The 25,225-nt window shown below is 47.1% G+C and overlaps 2 protein-coding genes across 6 annotated transcripts in view; both read right to left on the minus strand.

Moving 5' to 3' along the window:
• Nucleotides 1-10,060, minus strand: part of iqsec2b (IQ motif and Sec7 domain ArfGEF 2b) — a 32,123-nt gene extending 22,063 nt beyond the window's left edge. The window contains exon 1 of one of the 4 annotated variants that reach the window (XM_030118583.1): nt 9,021-10,060. In XM_030118583.1, the coding sequence (XP_029974443.1) occupies nt 9,021-9,499 (479 nt within the window). In that variant the 5' untranslated portion in view covers nt 9,500-10,060. The remainder of the gene's footprint in view (nt 1-9,020) is intronic. The other 3 variants (XM_030118581.1, XM_030118582.1, XM_030118585.1) reach the window with 3 other exon arrangements.
• A 2,613-nt stretch (nt 10,061-12,673) lies between these two features.
• magixb (MAGI family member, X-linked b) overlaps nt 12,674-25,225 on the minus strand; it is a 43,263-nt gene continuing 30,711 nt past the window's right edge. For both annotated transcript variants that reach the window (XM_030118587.1, XM_030118586.1), the window contains exons 10-17: nt 24,621-25,176; nt 23,732-23,795; nt 23,244-23,657; nt 18,059-18,259; nt 17,903-17,979; nt 17,049-17,195; nt 16,397-16,535; nt 12,674-15,506 (exon numbers count right to left, since the gene is read on the minus strand). In XM_030118587.1, the coding sequence (XP_029974447.1) occupies nt 14,299-15,506; nt 16,397-16,535; nt 17,049-17,195; nt 17,903-17,979; nt 18,059-18,259; nt 23,244-23,657; nt 23,732-23,795; nt 24,621-25,176 (2,806 nt within the window). In that variant the 3' untranslated portion in view covers nt 12,674-14,298. The remainder of the gene's footprint in view (nt 15,507-16,396; nt 16,536-17,048; nt 17,196-17,902; nt 17,980-18,058; nt 18,260-23,243; nt 23,658-23,731; nt 23,796-24,620; nt 25,177-25,225) is intronic.

A 25,225-nucleotide genomic window follows, 5' to 3' on the forward strand; every position in this document is an offset into this window, starting at 1 on the left:
CACACACGCTACCCACACGTACTCTTATGTATACATCTCTCATTCTGTTATCAGCAGGCCCACACAGAATACGAAGATAATAAAGAGATGAGATGAAGATATGAATCAACACATCACAAGTCAGAAGAATTCAGTATAAAAAGAGAGAGAGAGAGAGAGAGAGAGAGAGAGAGAGAGAGAAAGGAGAGGACGCAGGAAGTCCAGACTAAAAGAAAAGTGGTACGTTGGGTGAACGTGTGAGGTGGCGTGTATTTAAAGCAGTGAGTTGACAGAGGCTGGAGGCAGGAGGAAGAGTGGGAAGAGAGAGAGAGAGAGAGAGAGAGAGAGAGATGAGAGAGAGTGGGAGAGGTTGAATACAAAAGAAGGGCAAGGGTGAAAGTAATCAAGGGCGAGCAGAATGGAGGTAAGAAGGACACGCGGGGGGAGGAGGAGGGACGTGGAAATACAAACGTGGATGCTGCTGGAATCAGTGTTTCCTCGAACCTGCGCTGTGGCACGGGGGCGTCAGCGTGTAGGTGAGCGTCTATGTATAGACGAGCGAGGAGAGTGGGAGTGAGGCTCGCACGAGGCGATCACACGGAGACGCTCGGTTTACATATCGCAGCGCACGCGGCGGCCGGCGGTCAGAGGGCGCCAGCCGCTTGCAGCCACGTGGCCGTTCGGCAAGCAATCCTCCCAAAGTGTGCCTGCCCAATTCTGATGTGGTTTGAGCCACTCCAAACTGTGCTTTCACCATCCCCCCCCCCAACCCCCCTCACCATTGTCTATGAAATAAGCGTGTGGGAGCGCACTGCGTCATCCCACCTCCAGCGCGTGACCCGCCTGACTCCGGCTGACAAGCAGCGATGTTTGAGAACCACACACGCTGCGGCGCAGCCTAAAGTTGGGTGTATTAAATGCCCCCTTACCCCTCTTCCCTTAGACCGGCACTGCCACAATCAGCAGCCACCCCCCCCAACACCCCATTCCCACCCCCCCACTGGTTTTCCACTGCAAGCTTGAGTCTCCTGCTGCTTGGCAACAGTGCGGACTGCCTGTGTGGGCGTTTGGCGTTGAGTGCCAGGCGAAAGCACTGACGAGGAGGGGCACGGTTACAGTTACGATTCAACTACGCACACCAGGCACCTGCTGTACCCGGCGAGTGTGCACGCTTGCACAGGTGTGTGTGTGCGTGTGTGTGTGTGTGTGTGTGTGTGTGTTTGGTTTAAACTGGATATGATTCACTCCGATGAAGAACAATTAGACTTCATTTAAATGCGATGTGGGAGTCGTAGAAGGTGTAATTCCAGAAAAATGATATCCCCGCAGATCACCGAAGGGATATTCTGTAAAGTCTGGATCAAATCTCCATCATAAAGCCTGACTAATTGCTTGCGATCGCAGGCCAGGGAATTCGCGTCCCCAACTTTTCGTCAACAAAGAGCCTGTGAGGTGTGATAAATAAAATGTGTCCGCGCTCATCTGTCCTCAGTCTCCGTCGTTCCCCGTCACGCCGTCATTCAATCCGGCTCCTGTCTTTCACCCTGCTCCTGCTCCCACTCCTACCCTCTCTTCACTTCTCTCTGTCTCTCTATTCGGTGTCTCTCGCCCACAGAGTTCTTCACAGAAGAGCTCACAGCGTTCCCACGGTAACCAGGCTCACTGATTCTGTTCCTCAGAACGCGTATGCGAGGGTATGACAAACATCCCGCCTCAAGAGTGCCACTTATCTGCATTTGAACGATAAAGACAATGAATAAAGTCATATAGTAACACCTGGGAACAGAGGGGGGAAGATGACTTTAGGTTGGTCAAACGCTGATCTGCAGAGTGCAGCGGGAATCAGAAGGGGTTCAGGAGTAAATCCACATGAAGCCTACAACTCACAGATTGAGCTACTTCCCGGTTGTCCGTCATCGTGACTGACAGAGCTGTAAAAATCCTGTCTGAATATTTTGTTACCTGCCATTTTAAGTCCTACAACCTTCCGAAATAAATCCGACTGGTATCAAATTTTAATAATGCGGTGTTTGGTTATATCCGCTAATGGCCCAAATGGGCTCATGCTGGCGGCAGAGGAGTCAAGAAGACATCCATGCGTCCCTAAAATGTCCCCCCCCCCCGCCTCTTCTGGAGGGACCCTAAGCTGTCCCAGACCAATAACAGTAATCCCTCCGGCGGGTGTCCTGGGCCGACCCTGAGGCCTCTTCCCAGCTGGACCTGTCTGACAGACGTTTCTCCTAATAAAACACCTGAATCACCTCAACGCGCTCCTCTCAGTGTGGACGCGTTCGCTGCTTTCTGTCTTTCGGAAATACGAACAAGTGACCGCTCTGCACTCAAAACTATTTTTAGCTGCTTGTGTCTGTAATCGTATTCTTTTGCGATATCATGACAATAAATTGTAAACCATTATAATGAATGACATTTCATCGCCACACACAGTCACGTGGTTCGGTTGAGAGCTGACGTCAGAACTGATCACGCTGCTGCTGTAATTAGATTTTAAAGTGTGTTTATTTTGTGTCTTTTGTGCAGTCTGTGCCATTTGCTGTCTTTAATAAAGTCACGAACTGAGTCAGTTTTTCCTCTCAAGGGACGGTGAGGCTTTACCTGCTCTGACGGGGGAGAAAGAAGTTTTTGTCAAAGAAAGGCTTAATAAGGCATTTTCCAGAATATTCTTTTCTTCTGTGGTCATAGAGACAGTGTCTGGGCTTCACTTTAATGTTTGGCAAATGAAAGATTTGTAGCCTTGAAAGCCTTTCTTGGAGGTTAGATATCTTTTTACGATGTTAACCCTCTTATGTTCATGACATGTGGATTTGTTTAGGTTAACTTTATGTGTAACTGTGAAAACATGTGCAACAAGCGAGTGTTTCTGTCCTCTTTTCCCCAAAGAAAACCTTTAAGATTCGTAAAGTATTGCATTATATTTGTGGATGTGTGTGCTACAAATATGTGACATGCTCAGGAATCAGGAATACTGTGGACGTCCTGGATGTGAAAGTAATTGACTCATATATGGGCTCAAAGCTTCAGTTCTCAGCTGTTTGGACTTTGCTATTGTCAAAATTCATTAAAGGGGCTGTATCATGCAACATTCACTTTTTGTATGTTTTAACCTTGTTATATAGTTATGTACTCACCAAAAACACCCCCAAAGCGTTTTTTTTCCTTCGTGCCTGCGTGTTTGAGCTTTCCTCATGTTTCAGCTGCTCAGAGAGGCAGCCCCTCCCGCACTTATGAAAACTCTCTGTTTCCCACGTTCACGTCACACGGAGAAGATGGCTCCCCTGAGCCCCCCTCCCGCAGGCCCTCGGCAATCAGCGTTGCCGCTTTTTTCTAACTCTGATTACGGAGATAAACTTTAACCACCATCTGAAAGCAACAATCAAGCAAGAGCAAGAGTCTGAAGGGTCTGCGCTTGGTGAGTTTCTAACAGGAAAAGACGTTTTCGCGTGTCTGTGTGTGTAGAGAAGCTAGAGCTAAAGAGCTAAAGCTAACCAGCGTGTTTGTTTTGAAGCTCCGATTGGTTGAAGTACGCTGTCAGTCAAAGTCCACAGGGGGAGAGGCGGGATTTTCAGTGAAACAGAGCGTTTTCTCTTCCGGGTTTCAGAATTAGCCCCAGAAAATCTTTTATTTCACACAAAATTACTTTTCCTTAGCGTCAAAAATAAACTATGACCATGTTAATGCCATTTCTAGGGTTTGGATTAGCTAAAAAAGCATGATACAGCCCCTTTAAGATGTTTTACATGTTGCGATGGTTGAACTATACTTAAATCATATTTGTCTTTTGCACATTGAAAATATCTGCCCTCTGAGAGCCGATCTGTCAAATTGACGGACAGTTCTCCATTTGTCTCACAGATTTTTATTTTTTTTTTTTCGTTATTGATGGATTTTCGTTTGAAGCAACACTAAGGAACTTTCAGTTTTTGTTGATTTTGGCGGCGCCAGTGGACAAAAGCGGTAGTGTTTTGCCTGAAGGAATACTACAGTTCCCATGAGGCCTAGCGCGTGACGTCGTAAAATGCTGCTCCCGGTGGCGTGCTGTTGGACTGAACTCGCCTTCATTTGTTTCCAGCGGCTGTGTGAAGGACGGATAGCGACGAGGTAATGAATCTAATGGTGGCTAAACAATGTTATATCATGATGTGACGCATGCCGTAAAGCAGTTTGCACATTTGGAGTTTTTTAGTGTGCAGGGTTCCTACCACCCTCCTCACAGCTGCTCAGTCCAAGTGAACGCAATACTGACGCCCTCAGGCCGTGACAGAGGGTCATTCAACTGGTTGTAAGTCGACGTATCAACACAAAAGATATTAAAATGTTATATTAAGGTTGAAAAGTTCCTTAGTGTCGCTTTAATGCGACCTCTGGTTTAACCAACCAGTGACTGGACAACAGCTTGGCCTCCTGCCTTCCTTGCTAATGACAAAGCAAGACCCCCTAATCTCTGTGATAATTCACCACGGCTGCTGTTAGGGCACAACAGTTATTTGCACGCAGCTGCAGTATAAAACAAAGCAGAGGAGGCTGCACCAAGAAGATAGAGGGTGGAGGAGGAGGAGGTGGAGGAGGAGGAGGAGGAGGAGGAGGAGGAGGGTGTGTCGGGATCAGGATCTAGGTGAGAGGTACAGCGGGAAGAAGAAGGAAAAGAAGGAGGCAGGCGGAAATGCAATATTGAAACTGTCTTGAGGACAGATTTACAGTTTCCACAGCAACTATGCCATATCTCTCTCACAGCACTGCTGCTTCAAGAACATTTCGCTGCTTGCAAAAAACCTTAACATCACAGCTATTCACCAGTCTACTCGCCATTTCAAGACGGTCCGGTCTGATGCTATATGCTGGCCGACTGTGAATGAAACTAGATGACTGGATAAAAAAAGCTTGGAGTATGAAAGACAGCGGGGCAAGGTCACAAGTCTAGTAGAGGTACAACATGTTGCCTGAAAAACTAACAATCAGCAAGCCACAAATAGGAAAACTGAACAATTTGCTGAGATTTCTGTCAAGTCTGCTTGCTGATATGACATCTCCTATTTCTGCAGGCTCACCTGTTTTTTTTCCTTTTTCTGTATTTTTACAGCGTCTTCTGCCAAGGAAGTGTTCGAAACAGGCGAAAGACCTCATGATTCTTGCAATATGGAAATTTGACACCAGAATAATATGTCAAATTAAACTGTAAAGCCTGTGAACGCATCTGCTCTCACTTGTAAAATGCATGGTGATGAAAAAAAAAAAAAAGAGGCAGAAATTCAATTTGAGCGCCTGAATGTGCTGAATCTACAGTGTGACAAGGTCACTGCCGGGCCGCTCCGGGGATGAAATGTGGGTCGTTCTTCTTTTTTTTTTTAATTTATTGGACAGGCAATATTTTACTTCTCAGTAACATATGGATAAATGTATAAATGAGTGTGAGAATAAATTTCCCTTTGCACACTGTATGAAACCATGAACACTCAATGCACTCAGAAATGGCAAGTAGAAGGCAAAAAACACCACCCACGTACAGTTGCCTCCCACACAGACACACACACACACACACACACACACACACACACACATCCATCATTTAAATTTACGTCAGGCCAAACTGCATCATGGCAGTCATTAGCACTGTTGTGATATTTTAACTCTCAGCAAAAAAAAAAAAACAAACAAAAAAAAAAACTGTTCAATACATTACGTGTCCCGAAAGTGAAAATACAAATGAGCTTGTTTCTGCATTTTCTTGAGAAACCAAGCAGCTGCAGCTGCACTGTATTCTGTATTTCAGCACACGGTGCGATCGGAGCAGGTCAGGCTCAGCCAAGCTTACCCACACATTCGCCTGAGGCCAGTTCATTTCTCCGAGTATCGGCGCTATCTCAGTAGCTACAAAAAAAAAAAAAACCGGTGCAAAACCCCAGATGAATACACATGAACTTGCTATTAGTGTCAGGAGAGAATATTCAATCAGGGACAATGAGTGTGCTTCTGCTCGACGCTGGGAAGAAAAAGCGGGTGAGCATGTAGGGAAAGAGAAAGAGAAAGAGAATAGCACAAAAGTAATTTCTGCAGCTTCTCTGAGTCATATCTGCAGCAGTGGGAAACAGAAACAGCGAGGGGGAGAGAGTGAGTGTATGTACGTGGGTATGTGAGAGAGAGAGAGAGAGAGAGAGAGAGAGGGATTGAGAGAGTTAGATAGAAAGGGACAGTGAGAGAGAGAGAGGGGGGGGTGAGATGGGGATGGGGTTATGTGTAATAGAGCTGCACAAAATTATCAAGATTGAGCTCCTTCTGAAACAAAAGCCCATTAACACCGTCAATGCTCCCTAAACAGAATTAATGTCAACGTAAGAGAGAGAGGGGCGTGTGCCCTCGCCGCCCCGCCAGGGGCGGTGGAGAAGAAGGATGGAGGTGTGACGGAGCGGAGGAGATGAGCGCCTTCACAGGGCTCCCAGGAGCCTCCAGACCCTCCCGCTGCGACGATGAGCGGGGAGCAAAAGATAGCATGGATCTCTTTTTCTTCTTCTTTCACCATTATATAACACAGCTGTCGGTATCAGCAGCTCCGGGGCTGCAGCCCGCACCCCCGGCTGCCACCCGGACCCCCGGCTGCCACCCGGACCCCCGGCTGCCACCAGGACCCCCGGCTGCCCCGGCCCCTCATCTGATAAGCTGGGTGAACACCGGTGCATGTATGAGCCACGTAAAGGAAACCAGTCTCTCACCCAGAACTGTCACATCATCCTATTTAGCAGCAGAGCGCACCATCACCCCAGTTATCTCGCAAAAAAAAACAAAACCATCCCGGGTGACGTCCTGCGGCGTGCACACACTCACTCAGAAGACACGCACACACAGGCACATCGGTAATTGTCACCCTTGAGTTGGTTGTAATTACACTGTGGTCACACTAATTAATCTCTCATGCACTCTGTGTCTGTCTCTCTCACTCTTATCACAGCACATGCATTATATAAAGATGCATGCACACACACACACACACACGACCTCTCCCAAAATAACAACAACAACAAAAAAACCCAAAAACATCTGCTGCTCCCACAGCGAGCTGTTGGAAATGCCCTCAACCCTGATGCGTCTCGGAGGCGGGACTTAAAAATCATTTCACCTGAAGGCCTCAGAGTCACATTGTTCACACTGCCTTTCCCAGCAGGGGGGCGACGAGGCAGGGCAGTGTTCGGGACAGCTGTTTATGCTGGGCCGCCGGCGGAGAAGGCGGAGGAGAGGTAGTGGTGACTTTGTTTTGATGCGACTCCAGCACGCATGGTTGAGAAAAAAAAAAAAAAAACAAGATGGTTTTTCCAGCGTCTTTTGTCTGAATTTGAAATTGCAGGTTACGTGAGCCACAGAGACAACGGGTCAAGAGACGAGGACTGCTGCCGGAGGAACAAAAACTAATTGGACAAAACAAAAAAAAAAAGCATCTCTCTGAGCCTTTCCTTCTCTTGTCTGGACTCCCCTCTCATCCCACCCCGCCCTCCCCGCACTACCCCACACACCCTGTTGACAGATGGTAAGTCAGTGTGTGCGTTCCACCTTTTTTTTTCTTTTTTAGACTGAAGCACGCTGAGTAAGGTCGCTCGCTCACTTTCCTCCCCTCTCCCCCCTTTCCTCTCCCACATCTTCCTTCTGTCTCTCCCACTGATGGGAGATATAATTAGAGAGCGGCGGCCACCCAGGACGAGGGATCTCATGTTTGCATCTGATCCATTATCAGACGAGAGGGTACTGCCACTGACCTGAGCTAATAGGCCAGATTTCGGTCGGGCTGACTCACAGCCAGACGGGGACAATATGGCTCTGCTGTGCTGGTGACTCTTTATTAAATGTGACACTTCATATGATGCGGCTCGTCTGAGCCTGAATCCAGAGTCAGCCACAACCGCTACAGGCAATTAACAGGAGAGGATCAGCAAGATCTACATTTGCAATTCATCATTGCGTTTAACACCCACATAAATAACTAATATGTGCTTCGGTCTGATGACTAAGTCACCCCCTGGGATGAGGAGAGAGCGGTGGGGGGCCAGAGAGGGACTCCTCAGAGGTAAAGACGACTCCAGTCGATAGGAGATTCAGTGGAATCTGAAACAATCCACCGGTGAGTGGATTGGGACCGCGAGAGGAGCGAAATCCAGTAATGACTGCTCGTTTGAATGCCCGTTAAGAAATGCATATGCACAGGAACTAACGGCTCCTGCTGCTAAGCCTGCAACAATTTATTTCACTGTGTACTTTTGCACATGAATTGCTGCCTACTCACAAAGCTTAATGCTTGCAGAACAAAAGAAGTCTATCTGTGTGTGTGTGTGTGTGTGCGCACGGTTAAGTAAAAGTGAAGGGCAGATGCACTTGCTGTGTGCCAAAGCTGTGTTTGCAGCACTTTAACTTCAGGTTGGCCTTGAGTTTGGGGGAAGGGAGCGAAGAAAAATCTCTCTGTGAGACCGACCAGTCCAGAAATCCAGAGTGAGGAGGACAATAAAAGCACACTTTCAGCAAACAGTGGGAGGATTTTCATACAAAAAGGCTTCTCTGGTGCAAGAAGTTTAGATAATTATATATATAAAAAAAAAAAAACGACTGTCAGCCATCACGCCTGGATTCAAGTTTTAGTAGTCACATTACTCTGAGAGCTCTCACACATTAGACTGGGATCATTGCACAAATCATACTCCCGTCTCCCGGCAGGCGAAATTACACATGGCAAGATAAAATAGACACCTTGAGCACTTATCACTCTACCCATAATCCTCCAGTGCTCTGCATATTCCCTCTTAGTGGTGTATTAAAATATCCCTTCTTAGGTTTCATTACTGTGAGGATTATCTCTGACGACTGGAGAGGCTGCTGCTGCTCGCAGGCTGTCGCTAAATGGGCTTATAGCATGAACGCTCTGACACCCTTATGATGCGACGCAAACTGTGGTCATCGCCGCGATTTAGAACACGTTGGACATTCCTGTAATGAGACACATTGCCACTTATCGTGAGTGTGAGGTGAAGGCGGTTGAGGAGAGGACTTACTTTCGGCGTAAGGTGGTACTGGTGTTGGTGTCTGTGCTGTCAGTGCGCTCCAGCCGGTCTCGCTCCGTGGTGGAGGAGCCACAGGAGAGGCCTCGGGTCAGCCTGGTGTGGGCTCTCCGGTCCCGGCTGGGCCCCGGAGTCGTGGTGGTTCCAGCCGTTGCCTGAGACGTTGAGGTGCTACCATTCCCGCTGCCGCCGCCGCCACCGCCGCCTCCCCCGGCGCCTCCTCCGTGATGGATGGGGAGGGACAGGGGCTGGCTGTGGTTGTGGTTCTGCTCGGGGGCGTCCGACCCCGGCGTGCGCGGCCTGCGCTCCTGCCTCAGGTCCTGGTTCTCTTGGCTGACGCGGTCCAGCTGGCCCTCCAGCTCCTCGATGCGCCTGCGCTGCGTCTCCAGGAGCTTGGCCTGGCTCTCGATGATGTTGTTGAGCTCCAGGAGGTACTCCACGGCCCGGTTCGGGCTCTCCGGGCTGGTCTCCATGGTGGGAGCCCTTCCACGGGGGGTAAGTCCACCACCAGCCACAGTTTTGACCCCGTGGGGCCGAGATCCACCCCCCCCACCAGCCCTGATGAGTTGGGGGGAGGGAGGGACCAGCGAGGACTCTGGTGAGGATTGACTATGGGCTTCGTTTGTCCAGAAACAGAAAGTCACGGAGATGAAAGGGCTGAGAAACTCAGAGTGACTACATATCCTCAAAGATGAGGGCAAAAACAAGCATTATAGCATCTTAGTGGCCATTAGAAATGCTGCAGAGCATCAAAAAAAAGTTCAAAGCTCAGAAATAAGATCATGATGCTGGTGATTATCCGATTTCCAGAAGCCAAAGTCATTTTGCAATCGGCACAGAGCAGGCGAAGAGTTTGGGGCACCATGATTAATGTCAATTTATCAGGCAAAAGGTTTAAAAAACACACAGGGGGGCGAAGTGACAGAGTACTCTCTAATTGAGGCTTTTTAAAGATCTACTCAGAGCATCCGCTTCGTTTAATGGCTGCCTGGAGGGTAAAATACACAGAATAGCATTAAAAAAAAAAAATCTCAACAAATCCAGTGACCTGCGACATATACCCTGATCATTAACTTTAAAAGCTGTGCCGTCAAGTTTAAGTTCATTTAAAAGCATCCACAAATTTACATTCTCTCTCTCTCAACATTAAAAAGAGGGGGAAGGGGGGGATGGGGGTGATGGGGAAGGAGGTGCTGGTTTTGATCTACCACTAATTATCAGGCGCTTTCAGTCATTACATAACACAGAAAACGCTGCTCCATCCCACGTTGAGTATCCCCGCAGTCTGTCGCCGTCTCTTTCAACCCATGGCTTCATATGTCTTTAAAGCGCACAAACTAAGCAGAGGTAGCTCACGAAGTTCATTGCTGAAGTCCAGATCCTCCCCCCTGGACCCCAAAAACTACATCCCGGTGTCTCAGCTTCAGATTAAATCCCAAAGTGTGCGTCTTTGCGCTTTCTGTCATCCAAGAATAAGGCACAATTTACCTCCTTGCGTGTTCGTGCACACTACTCCCGCAGATAAAACTTGTCATCCTTTTAATAACCGACAACTATTGGAAATATTTTTGACTTCCCTTCAGCCTCAAAAGGCTGTGGAAAAATTCCTAAAACTGTACTTGAGTGTTTTCCGCCTTCGACGCAGACGCGAGATCTAAATAATGACCGTGGAGCGTCTTTTCCTACTTATCTGAGCTTCTGGAGTGACAGGTCGGTAATCCATGCAGGAGAGTAACGGAGGGTCTCCTCTCAAAGTGTCGCGGAAGAAAAAAAAAAACAAGAAGGTTTTTTCGCTCCTTGAGCGTCTGAACTGCAGCGATTCGTGCGTCTTTTCCTCGGGAGCGCAACAGCGTCAAGTGCGCGTTCGAGCCGAGCAACTTCCAGAAAGGACTTTCAGATTAAAACCAAGTCACGGACAAGTAACCGTTTTTTCTGTACTCAATTCTCACCTGCAGATGTTGGGATTTTACTTTAGAATCTCAAACAACTCCTCAGGTTTATGAGCTCACATTTTAATTTGAGGTTAATATTTCTACTGAAAGCACTCATGTGGCACATCTTTGTGTGTCGTGTGGACAGACAGGAAGTCTGGAGTCTGTTCAAGCACACAGAGAGCGAAGCAAGGTGAACATCTTGGGCCGGAGAAGTCGTGTTATTTTGAAAATACATTCAGAAAGATCACTGTGGCTGTTTGCAACTTTACGCATGTCGGACTCCCTGTTGAGCAACTGTGAATAGAAAGAACACAGGTAAAAAACAAAATCAGAGAGCCACATTGTATTCTGTTATTCTGTTTAATGTTTTATCATGATTAAAATCCAAATATAAGATCTGGTTTGGATGGTTTTGATTCACTTTGCCTCCTTCTGCTGCAGTCAGAATGAACACTGCTGCAGTGACTTTCAGCCCAGTTTCTTTTTTTCCCCCCCACCAAAGATTTTTATTTATTTGTTCATGTTGAGTCTGCGCTGACTTGAACAGAAGGATGCGGCTTAGGACAACACATGAGAAAGACAGGCCTCAGAGCGATGTTATTTTTAGTTGCAGCGCTTAAGTGCTCGCATCACAAGTGCAGACACTATAAATTCAGGCGCTGCTCGGGTCCGTGCGCGCTGAGGTGAGGGGCACAGTATGGAAACTAATATTAGACCAGGAAACCTGCAATCCTCCTGTTCACGCAAAAAGCAGGCTAAATAATTGATGGCAAGAAATCAGATTGAAACCTCTTTGAAGGTCGCAGTCAAATACAATTTCTTACTCTGCAGTCATTCAATTCCAATAATGTACAATGATGGCTGCATTATCTCTTAAAAACAACCACCACTTCCCTGTCTCAAGGATTTCCATTCCATCAACGTGAAACAAACCCACTGTGTATTTTTGCTGCCCTCTGCTGTTCGTTGCTATGTTGACGGAAATAAATAAATAAATATATAAGAGAGTCACGCATGACCACAGAGGAAATTGGTTCAGCAGTTTATTTGCGGTTTTATTAGAATGTGTTTACAGTTCAGCCATACAATCTCCCATAGGAAATGAAAGTTTTGAAAAAAAAAAAAAGAATATTAGCAAACTTTATAAAACATGTCATCCATACAGGTTATCCAGCTACACTGTACGGTCACTGGTTGGAGTTTGATCACTGCACCGCCATCCTGGACTGCACAGCAATGCAAACACATGGGCAGGGCTCGGCCGAGTAATTGAATTCAGCCTCCGAGGAGATGTCCTCAGTCACAGCGTCAGCCTTTAGGTGATCAGTGGAAACAGCTGTAACAGTCTTCTGATGCTGCCACAAGGAGTCAATTCAAAATATTGCTTTTTAACATCTAAATCATAGGAATCCTCTCTGTGTTGTGTAAATGCTGTGAAGTCACTCTGCAGCTCTTCCCTCTAATGGCTTATCTAGAGCAAAGTATCTGAAAAACCTGAGGTATATCAAAAAAGATAATTTCATAGAAAAATAACATCTCACAGTATCCATTCAGCTTGATTCCTGTTTTTTGAGCAAAATTGATTTAAAAACAAAAAAAGAGAAAGAGCAAAGAAAAAAAAAGAAAGAAAGAAAAGAAAGCTATTCTTCCTTCCCGGATGCAACGCTGAGCTCAGATTCTGCAGAAATTTGGGTGGAATAACAGTAAAGGGCCTTTTTTTTTGGCATGATTGGAGTTACTAAAACGACCCACTCACCTTGAGTATTAGAGATCTCAGAGCAAAGGTTTTCACAGTAAGAAAAAATCCGCAGTTAGGATAAAGTGGTTTATGTTACCAAGGCAACTGTACGTGGCACAATGGGCACAGCACTCTCTATAATCTAGTGTTTTTATGTTCTGACCCCACATACACAACATTAACAGTACTGAAAATATGCACGCCCGATGCATACTTTTGGCATCTTTTGCTGACGTCTGGAGCAGGGTAGTACAACACAGAGCAGTTTAAATCCACACTCAAGCAGCATAATACAAAACATTCATTTATAAATAGGGCAGGTACAACATAGTCCGTGTTTACAGTTTGAGTACCAATTCTTGCGTTATTTGTCATCACACGATAATAAATAGTACAACCGATTAGCTGTTGTATGTAATATATAGATATACTGCATATATTCAAATATTCAGACTCACTATCAGGGTGTGATTTGTGACGAAGACAGATGGTGGGGGGGATTAAAAGAAATGAGGAAAGCGGAGTATAAAATTGATATCTCTTTAATATAATACTCTTTTTGAAGTGAGGAAAAAAATAGATTGCTGGGTGTAAACGGTACAGCCGTTTGAATGTGCACTTAGCAAATGTTCCATAATAAAAGTGAACTGAAATGGTTAATTAGTTTCAGGCAAAGTTCTGAATAATGTCTCAGATTTTGAGACATTCAGGTTGATTTCATTCTTAAGCCATGGCAGTATGGCTTTTGAAACTCATCTATTCCATGTGTTTTGTCCGGTCAGCAGATGATGCTGCTTTAACTCTGGAGAGAGGATACATTTTCATCACCTCGGTGAATAATCAGGCAGAAGTGGGGAGATGTAGAACGAAAGCGGGATAGATCGCCGCCGTCTCCTCCTGCAAATCGCACCCTGCTTACTATGATAAATTACAATACAGCGATACAAATCAGGGCTTGGCTCCAGTTAGTATAGTACTTACAATAGGTTCTCTCATTTATTTCTCTACAGATATTTACAGAATATAGAATTTCACACCTGCACTTAAAAGGGATTTGCATTTGATCACGATCCAATATCCAGTTACACAGAATGACATGACGAGTCGTCGACAAAGAGGATGCTGTACACGCACGTTACACCCACGCCTCTCAGACCAGATCCAGCGCCGTGCGCCGGACGACGACGGCTCAAACGGCTGCATTATTATTGCTCGGTATCTTCATGAGGTATAAGTGAATGTCGATGCGCTCTTTGAACGGCAGGGGGTACTTAAGAGATGACGCTCTGCTGGAGTAGCCCGAGCTACCACAGAGGAGAGACAAGAGGACAGGTGAAGCCAAGGTGACAACCTCGTCGTCCGGGAAACATCTGTCACATATGCTGCGGAGACTGAGCAAGGACAACAGTGGCTGTGGGTAAAAACGACAGTGTCGGAGGAGAGATAATCTTGCAGTATTTACACGTTTGAATTGATATTTAACATCAGCCAGTGTTCAGCTGTCAAAAGGCACAAAGAATATGACTTTACACGACTGTGGATGTCATTGAACATGTGGGTCGACTCTCATATCGCATCGTTAAGCTGCTGCATGCTCAGCTCAAGAGACAGCGCCGCCGCCGCCGCTTCCCCCTCCCCCCCGTCCCGTCTGCCTCCCCTCGGCGACACGAGCGAGCTTCTGCTGGCTGGGCATGTGCCAAGGGCCTGGCAGCACGACCGCCCTGCGCCCGCCCACATCTGTGGCGGCCAGAGAGAGGCCCGAGATGCTGGCAGCGGACACGCTGCCGTCAGATTGGCTGCCTTCAGACTCTGACTCATCGTCCGCCAGCTGCTCGGTGGACGGCGTGGAGGTGAGGAAGGAGAAGGGCGCTCCCCGTGTCACCGGATCTTCCGCGGCGGCGGCGCCCGGCAAGGGCCTCCTGACGTGCGCGCCCTGCGCGTCGTCCTCATCTCTTTCGACCCCGTCCAGCGGCTCTGTGTCGTCGTTTTCACCCCCGGCGTCATCCCACGAGCTCTCCCGCTCCTGCTCGCCCTCCACATGGCTTTCTGTCCTCAGCCCTCTGTACTCTGCAGCCACGTCCCAGTCCTCCTCTTCCTCACCTTCCCACTTCTGTCTGGGTGCGGGGAGCTTTTGTGTGGGACTTGGAATCGGAAGGACAAGTCTTTCTTCTTCACTCTCTAACTCTGCTCTTTCATTCACCTCCGCCACTTCCTCGTCATCCATCCTCTCCTCCACCCTTTCCTCCATCCTCTCCTCCATCCTCTCCTCCACCCTCTCCTCAACTCTTTCCTCAACTCTTTCCTCCACCCATTCTTCTCCCTCCCCTTCGACCTCAGGCTCCACCTGTCCTCCCTCCCTCTCAGCTTCTCCACCTTTTGTCTTCCTCCTCCTCCTCCTGACTTTCTCCTCACTCCTGCTTCTCTTCTTCCTCCGGTCTTTGCCTCGTTCCCGGCTGTGCGCCGTCCCCTCTTCTGCATCACTGTCATATTTCCTGAGCGCGTCTCTCGGTAGACTCCGAGTCTCCCTTTTTCTCCTCCTGCCCCTCGATTCCCGAGACCTCCCTCTCCGCTCGGACGCAGGACTCTGTAACCCTGAGCTTTCACCTCCTCCTCCTCCTCCTCCCACCGAGGCCTGTCTCCTCCTCCTCCTCCTCCTCTCAGTCTCTTTGTCTCTCTCGTCTCCGGCTGACCTGCTCCTCCTCTTCTGTTTGGAACTGCGCCCCCTCCGTCCAGCGGAGTCTACTGCAGCCAAACCCTGCTCCTCGGGGTGGTGCAGGCGGGAGGGGGAGGTGATTCTGTGCTCACGGCCTGCACACACACGATGGGGGAGGAGAGACAGAGAGAAAGTGAACTCAACAGACAGGTAAGAGAGGAAAGGTAGCATTTGTGGTAGAGGGCACTGTGCAATCTGTTATCAAGAGCTGTGAAATCCAGAGAGAGGCTGTTGTTTTTCTTTTTCCTCAAGGTGCATTAGGTCAACTTGTGCAACAACAGCTGCTTTTCTATTTTAGTACAACACTCATTAGTAATACCACACACTTCTTATTATGACTTGATGATCCAATTACGCCGTTTTCTCCGTTAACCCACTAAGAGCGCTCATAAACTGTGAAGCTCGGGGATTAAGCTGGACGATCTGAGTGGAATTAGATTACATGCATTGCTAATGGAACACTGAACCTTGTAACGTGAAAATTCAATACGGAGCTTTACGCTGCTCTAGGTGGAGGCGGAGTGATGGCTGGGCAAAGGGATGTAGAGAGACAGAAAACAGGAGAACTAACAGGAACCATTACCAACCGCGTATTCTCTGTCCGTCCAATGACATAGAAGCAAGGCTCGCCTAGTTTGGAGTTGGTCATACAAAGAGACAAACTGGAGAGCTCCACTGAGAGAGAAAGACAAAATGGGGGGAAACAGGAAAGAAAGAAGTGGAGCGAAGAGGAAAGAAATGTTTGAACGAGAAAAAGGACAGAAGTGAGGTTTGATTAAAAGGTGGGGATCATCAGAGAGATTATTGTCAAGTTTTTTTTTGGTTAGAATTAGACCCTCAGGGAAAGAAAAGGAAAGAAGATAAAACACCCAAGACACACATGCAAAACACATGCTGTTCCCTGCATTTTAGCGTTTACATATATATTTTTTTCCATATATTGACATGCTTTGAAATCCTCCCCAATCTCCTTAAACCTGCTCACCATAGTCAGGCACGTAGCCGTTCCCTCTCTTGAGGACCAGGTGGATGCGGTGGCCTCCCCGGCGGATCTGCTCCACGGCCTGACTGTGGGTCATCCCCACCGTGCTGTCCCCGTTAATCTCTACCAGCTGATCGCTCACCTGTGACCGCCACATCGACAGCAGCAACGTCAAAACAACAAGCTTTTCCTAATGGACTGAGCTGCAAGGAATACTGACGTTTATAACTAGAACTTAAAAGTCATCAGTAAGCCTTGAATGATAAAATTACTAAACACAGTATAAGATGTAAGTGTATTAAATTGCATTTTATATTTTCAAAGCTTCCCTTTACTGCCTAGATCTTAAAATCTCCAAGAAAGAAAGTGCAATTAACGTTTACTTTGATCTTTTAATAAGATTTTGATGACCATGGAGGCTTTTTACTTTTTTGAAACCTCCCAGTATAATTAATCTTAAAACAATTTCTTGAGCTGAATGATATTTTCTTTTCTTTAAAGTCAGCCTTTCCTCACTTTTTATTCTATCTGAGTTGATGTGTTTGCTTGCTTTCTACAGCACTACATCGGTTTTTATTTTTTAAAGTCCTGTGTGGTCGTTGCTGTTCTGTCATTGTGACAAGGACATTGGAGCGCACACAGCCGACTGACTCACCTGCATTTTCTGGCTCCGCGAGGCAGGCCCGCCCTCCATCAGCCCCAGAACGTAAAGGCCCATGTTGTACTCGCTCCCCCCTCGCAGGCTGAAGCCGAAGCCCGAGGGGCCGCGGTCCAAATCCACACTGTAATACCTGGAGTCACGCTGGGAAAAGGAAGAGACCAGGAGGCATCCAACAGTCAAATAATAAATTACAGCGACTATTACTCTCCTTTCACACAGCAGGAACCAGATTCTGCTTCCAGACTGGTTGGATCAAGGAAGATTTTCAAACTAACAGCTTGAGTAGCCTGCAGTGACTCCTTTCCATCAGCAGGAGGCAGCTGTGTAACCAAACCATGAGCAGGCTGAATATAAATAAAGAACAACAAGTATTAAAGGATTTAAAGGATAATTCATTGTTAACCAGCTGCAGCCGTTTATTGCTGCATGCTTTTATTTGTGTGCTTTGTCTGGCAGGCTTTATTAAAACGTAGCTGAACCAAGGCAGCAGGTGTTTCATCAATGAACTGTGACTCTTTCTGTTAAACCTCTGAATCATAAAATTTGCTTTTCCTATTTAAAAAGAAACATGCCTCTCCTAAGATGACCTTGGCTGTGAGTGTTTTAAAAAGAGCGGCCAGCCATGTACTGGTCTTGTGTTTCATCCAAATCTTTTGCCTCCAATCTTTGATGCAAGTGGTGTTTTGTTGGGAACCACCAGGCAGTGGCTGCCAGCACTGCACTCACCAGTTATTAATATTTCGAAAAAAAAGAAAAGAAAAAGATGTGGTTCTCAAACTTTAATCAGTATTTGCCTCTTGCAGGTCAGAAAATGGGACTCATGACACTGGGTATGGTGTTGCTCTCACCTTGGGCCGCGACCTTTGACCTTTTCTGCTTCTGTGACCGGTGTCATAGTCAGTGGGCTCAGAAAGGCTTGACGAGTCTGGAAGATGAGGACTGGGGTTAATATACCAGAAAAACACTAAGCTTATCTGTGTGTGTGTGTGTGTTTGCACACGCACAGGTGCTCGGACGTGGGACGATGGTGAGACGCAGAGTATTTCCAGCCCTGCGAAGTATCTGAGCGAGCTCCCGGTGAGGGAGAGTGACCACGGATCGTCCCTCGACGGCCTCCAGACGATCGCCCGGCCGGATCTGGCCGCTCTTAGCGGCCGGACTGCCTCGGCGGACCGTCACGAAGCGGTGCGGAAGAAGAGAAGCGGCTGAAAACAAACAAATGACACCAGTCAGAGACGCCTCAAACCACTTATTGCTTGGATGAAATGTTGAGTTTGATACTGGATATATTGAAAAGTTCCAGCTGGACCTCAGGAGTCCATCCAGCCTCAAAAACTTTCCTTTTAACTGAAGGCTCTAAGTAATATAAGTGGGGTCAAAAGCTGATAGATTGAAAGAGGGAAGATTTATCTCATGGCTGCATGTGCCAGAACTCCTAAAACTAGCCTTAATTAAGCTTTGGATTGTTTTTGGCAGGGTTTGCTTCATAAATTGTGCCACACAGAAGCTTCATTTTACACCCCTCCACTCTCCTTGAAACCCTCTCCTCCATGTTCCCATCCATCAACCTCTCTCTCCAACCGCTGACACACCGGGAACAGGTTCCCTCTCCTCAATAATTTGTCTTTCGCCTCAAGAACAAACTGTCATAAAGCTATCCGGCAATGCTTCCACGTCCCGAATCTGTCAAACTGCACATGACAACAGATATTTACACTTTATACAGAGTCAGTGGTTCTCCTGCCCAGCTCGCCCGAGATCCCCAAAAACTTGCAGGCTGCCCACATTGGCATGCAACTTTTGTGCTGGCACCATAAAATATTTTTCTCCTTGGAGAGGGAACAGAGCTGGCCATCATCTTCCAGCCTCTACGATGTTCATACTCATTACCTATAATGCACAGTGTGAAGTTGAGGCCACACATAATGTGCGCGTGTGAAAGTTGCGTGTTTATGAAACGCACGCTCGACGTGAGCGGAGGAGGTGAGGCGGAGACAATTAGCCTCCTGTCTGTGTCACGAACTCAATTTGTCTTATCTTTTGTGTGATGAGATCAGTCAAAATTTCGCTCCACTCTGGTCCATGGCTAAGCTTGATGGGGAAAAAAAAAAAAATCGAGCAGCCTGCACATAAAACGTGCCTCCGATAATCTCCTGCATGCACAAACTAAAAAGCTCCTTACAGTTTTTATCTGGACCGCTGTCTCCTTCTGCTTTGACGGCTGTCTTGCGTTCCCCTTTCCGTATTTCGGTGAACTGGGTGTAGCGCTGTCCCCGACCTCTCTGGGAGGGTTTGCTGTGCTGGGTGACAGCTGGCCCCTCTCGAGCCTCGCCAGTGGCCTTACATAACCCATCAGGCAGCATAAACATTTCCCAGACTCATTCAGCTGAGGTGCATAACACTTTACTGCTCAGTCTGTATCCCTCCGGGCTAAAAATAGCATGTTTAAATTGATTCGAGGGGTGAAATGAAATCCTTGTTAACAGATTAAAAATTTGATTTGCGGGGGCAGATGGGAACATGTCGCCGGAGATGAAGTGCATGTCACATTGAAATGACGGTTCTGTTTAGAGGTGCAGCCGATAAATCGGAGCCCAGAGACACGTCTCCAATCTGGGCCTAATCTGGGTGACCCAGGCAGAAACGGCAATCAGGTCAAATCAAAGCCAAGGCAGCTTTGCAAATAGTCTTCTTATCATGCATAATACATCAACGGTCGCCAAGCACATGACTACACATGCAGCACACACACACACACACACACAGTGACTCACACGCCGGGAGAGAGAGATTGGGACAGATGTACTCGGCCACAAATGCACACACCGACACACTTTAACTACACACAAATGCACCCAAATGGACTGCTTTATGTCGTAGTGTCTGTTCGTCTGGCTCTGCGTGTTCTCCTGTCCAGAGTAATCCCACTGCGGTATGCCCAGCAGCCAGCCAGCCAGCCAGCAGCCAGCCAGCAGCCAGGCTCTGACGCGCTGCACTGATCTGTGCTCAGGAGTGCTCGCAGCCCCCCTCCCCGGCATCGTAAAATCCCCCCCCCCCCCCGCCTCTGCAGCTCAGATGGATCGCCGGGTGCAAGCACATCCACAGCAGTCTGCAGACACCTACTACAGGATGCACGACAGCTGATCTTCTGTAGGATCACTCAAGCAGCACTGTACGTGCAACTGGCTCAAATGCACGATCTGCAATCACATCATGTCACGATTTCTTGATTTTCAGCCTGGATGGTCTGAAAAACATTTTCAATTCTATTATAATAGCTGTTGTATCAATCCTCACATGTTAGAAAGGCAAAAGCAAACAAATTCCGTCTTCACTGCATCAGTCTGATCAACTATCTGACGTTCAGAACATGTGAGTCTGGGGATCTAACTTTCATACTGTCAACACAGCTGACAGTGCAAACTTCAGAGCACAGCACAGACTTTAAAGCCTTTACCTCCAGCACAGAGCACAACGTCCAGCACTGCAGCAAACCACTACCCTCCCCATCCCCTTCTTCCTTTTCCATAAACACACAAGAAGAAACATAACGAATAATTACGTTTAGACTCCTTCACAGTTTTCAAAGCAGACTGCAGTCTCTCCAGCATGGCTCTGACTTTAGTCTAGGAGGATGCACAAAAAAACAAAACACAAAAAAAGAAAAAGTATTCCGTGTGAAGCTGCCTGAAGGTATTGAAATTCACATGCAATGGTCAAAAGGAGCCAAAGCACAGGTTAGCCGGCCCCTCTGTTGCTCCATCGGCGAGGGAAATGCTCAGCGTGGCATTTCTCTTGAGCATTCAGGAGGATGGAGAGAGCAGGAGGTAAGAGGGAGAGAGAGAGAGAGAGAGAGAGGGAGGGAGAGGGAGAGAGATAGAGAGTTTTAATCTTTTGAAAACCAAACTGGATGCTTTTACTGCAGAGTAAAAGGGGTGTGTGAGCGAGAGAGAGAGAGAGAGAGAGAGAGAGAGAGAGAGAGAGAGAGAGAGAGAGAGAGAGAGAGGGTGAGAGAGGGTGGGCGGGAGCTTATGAGAGAGAGTGAGAAACGAGTGGTGGAGGGATAGAGGGAGAAATGAAGATATAAAAGGTGGGAAAAGAGAGACATAGAGGAGTTGTTTCTGTGGCGGGATGACAGTGAATTGAAGGGGAGAAGGACGACACGCCGGAGACGGAGGTTTGCAAAGAGAGGGATGGTCTGAGCACCGCGGGGACAGGTGCTCCTACAACCTTAATCTCCCGGTGAAAACAACAAACGGCGTGCTGGCCGGAGCCATAAAGCAAATTGAACTGCATCAGAGTGGAACCGAGCAGCCAATCCGAAACATGGGAAGGAGGGAGGAGGTAATACATCAGGAGGATGCTGCAGTTAAACTGCTTTTCATAAGCAGCACTAAGCAGAGAGAGAGAGGGACGCATTCGCTCCGGAGGCAGGACATAAACGAGTAAAAGTAATACGAGTTGTCCAGCTGGAAAGATAAACACCGACAAATCTGCAAGTGATTTGACTCTAATATTGTCTGGAAAGATTTTTAAAATACCCCGAAAAAGAGGTATGGTCAGATATAAATCCGAAAGAGATAAATCAAGATTATAGCAATTTGACTTTTTGCTCATGAGACCGAGCCGAGCAAGATAATTTGTCTTTGTTTTCAACATGCTCAGCTCATGCTGAAAGTTATTAATAGCCTTTCCGAACATTTTCCTTTGGTTTAGTGCAAAGAAATATGGTCAATCTTTTTCACATTGAACCAGCTCAAATCTACAATAAAAAACAAGGAAAGTTTCAACACTATGCCATTTTAATGATGCCTCCTTCATGTGTCAAAATACAAGACATTTCACAAAAACAAGCTCCTATATTTTGCAGCATTTTGCAGCTTTAACACGTTTATCCATAATGTGTGGCTCTGATGCTGAGGATGCTTCACAAGCTGTTAGTCAGGAACTAGTTTCCACTGCAGCACCACTGAACTTTCACCTCAGATCGCAGCCTTGTGCTGCGTCTCCAAACAACACATAAGATCAGCACCAGCGTTTCCTTCAAAAAAAAAAAAAAAATGATGCGGGCTGATATCGGCCGTATGCTTGACGTCTCTGGTGCAGAGTCCACACCAGCGTGTGCTGGAGTTGAGCAGGCTGACTACATTCACTGGTGTCTCTCATGAAGACATCGGGGAGTCAGTTAACTGGTTACTGCAAATAAAAACTATGTCGTTACTTGATAGAGTCAATAAATTCACATTTCAGACCAGGAGGATGATGATCTGTAATGTAAATTTTATCAGTGTTACAGTTTGAAAGTGATTAGTGAACTCATTTTAATAGGAGACAGTAAAACAGGTGAGAACAGACATGTCTCATAAAAGTGAAATATTCTTAGATAATGTTATGTTGCAACTGCAAGTATGTGAATACTGACGGGGTTAGCTGATGATTATCGAGGCTCTCATCTTCCACTAATCAGAGCTGCTCTTCAATGGACAAAACTTTGAATGACGATATTGAACCATCAGCTCAGAGAGCAGAACCGAGAGACAGCAGCTCTGCAGCTTCATTACCGTTTACTGCAGCTTTACGATTATCTTTACTTCAAATATGGCAAAAGTAACGAGAGATGAACTCGCTGAGTGTTTTAGTAAATTTTAAATCTTAAAGAATTTACATTCAACTTTGTCAAAATTGATATGACAAAATGTAATGTTGATCAAAAATGTTTATAATTATATAACAATATAAGACACTAATGTGGAGGATATGAAAACCTGAATTAAACAGATACAAGACTTTAAATAGAAGTGGTGAAAATCAGGTGGAGTGTGATTTATTGGTAAAAAAAACAACAACAAACAAGTTTTTATCTCATGTCTGAATGAAAATTTGTTTGAATTACACACTGATTTCAGCTGCACAACTTTATTGACAATAGGGGGAAAAAAATAAGTAGAATAAATAATACATGTGAAATGTGTCTTTACCTTCTGATCCACTCAGACAAGAGATCGGCTAATAACTGCACACTGATCTTGCATGATGAATAAACTGTGTCAAAACAAAACCTATCTTTTGCTTGGATACCAAACAGCTCCAAATAACCACATTAATAATAATAATAATGAGGATGGCCAACCATTGAATCCCACACAAAAACAGACTACAGACACCAACACTATGACGAGCTGCTCTTACCTTTCCCATTCTCCACGTCCTGAGAGGCGATGACGAACCCGAAGCCCTCTCCCGGCTTTCTCCTCAGCTCCACTTCAAATCCTCGAAACGGGCGACCTCGGTCCCCGCTCTGCTTCTGCAGGCCCGCGTCGTTGAGCGGGATCTCCCCGGCGTCGTCCTCCAGACCCGTGTCGATCCAGTCCCTGGGCTCCATGGTGAGGGTGACGGGAATCGACTCCAAGAAGCTGGTGCTCTGGATGAGCGAGGAGCGCGTGGCGGCCGGGGAGGGCGGCGTGCTGTACGAGGTCCGGGGCATGGGCAGCGCTTCCGGCAGGTCGGAGAAGTTGTCCGAGCCGACGGGTGGAGGGGGCGGGCGGAGGAGAGGTGGGGGGAGTCTCCGAATGGAGCCGGGGGAGAAGCTTGAATGATAGATGCCTGAAAACCACAAAGTGAGTCACTTAGAGAGCTACAACAGGTTGTTGATGTTAAAACCAATGTGAGCAATTTACCTCCTCTGTAAACCAGTAAGATGACTTCTCCCTGCCGGGTGTGTTCCTGCAGAATCGTTTGTACCTGCCAGAAGCAAAAGTACACAAAAATTTAGGGGGACTGGAATACCAGCATGGAAATCCAATGCAGGCACAGGGAGAACATGCAAACTCCCAACAGAACAACCCCCAAACATGAATCTGAATTAAGGATATTCTTGGTGAGGAACAAATGCAAACCGCTAAAACAAACCCCCAATCTTAGTACTATCTGGTAATAATCTCAGAAAAGATATTCTAGTCATTGTTCAGTCTTGTTTTTATTAGTTAACTAAAAATCTGGTAAGAAGATTTGCATCCTAATGGGATAATTCTGATCATGTTTTCAATAAATCCTGTTTAGATTATTGCAGCTTGCCATTGTTTGGTAAAATCCAATTTATCGAAAGTCAATTTAATCTACAATGTTGATGCTTGACTGCTCACAAACTGGATTTAAACCGAACGCATCGCCCCAATTGAAGCTTCACTGCACTCTCAATATTACTTTCCAGGATTAGTTTTAAGAGTTTAATCATTACTTTTAAAGGCAAGAAAGGGACAGGATGGAGCTGAATGTTTTATACCACATGACCTTAAACACAGCCTGTGGTCCTCTGGCAGCACATCTTGGAAAAGATTACAAAATCTAGATTAAAAACCAAGAACCACGGGGCATTTTATTTTAATCAGAATCCGGCGAGACTCATCTTCATCCATTAATAAATCTGTCTTTGGTAAAGGGCTCCTTTCTTAAATTATTTGTATTCTGTCTCGTTTATTTAGTATAGCTCTATCTCATATTGTCATCATGACTGTGGGATTGTGGGAATAAATCCGGGGCTGCAGAATCACTCTTCCAGTCTGCTACCTGTGCAAAGCCGAGACTCTGGATGTCAGCTCCATTGATTTTGACAATAGCGTCCCCTGGCTGCAGGGAGTTGCACTGCCTCCGGTCCCAGACTCTCTTCACCACCGTCATCCTTCCTCCGGGCCCGCCGGCCGTCACGCTGAAGCCCAGCCCCCGGTCTGCGTCCGTCTGCGCCAGGGCCACCGGCACCAGCTCCCCTCCGCTGAGCCCCCCGGCGCCGCTGCCCACGCTCATCGCCCCGGGAGACGACATGCTGCTGGGGCTGGCGGTGGGGCTGGTGTTGCCATGGAGACCGTTGAAGCCCCGGTGGCGGGGGCTCTCGGGCGTGGGGGGGGGCCTGAGGTGGGAGGTCTGCGGTCTGAAGAGGCGGGAGTGAGCGCTGCGGGGCCCGCCGGGCGACGACGAGGGCCGGCGTGGGGACTGGGGGAGGGGCAGGCGCGACCCCGACATGGTGCAGGTGGACAGGTCGCTTTCGGACGACTTGGACGTCCCGTAGCGCAGCGGATGAGGCGGCGTGGAGAGGGAGTTGTTGTTGTGATTACGGATCATTGACGCCCTGATGAGGCAGAGAGAAGGAGAAGTTAATATCTGCCTTCGCTTTAACT

This window comes from Salarias fasciatus, chromosome 20 (assembly GCF_902148845.1).
Source record: "Salarias fasciatus chromosome 20, fSalaFa1.1, whole genome shotgun sequence".
NCBI classification, from domain to species: domain Eukaryota; kingdom Metazoa; phylum Chordata; class Actinopteri; order Blenniiformes; family Blenniidae; genus Salarias; species Salarias fasciatus.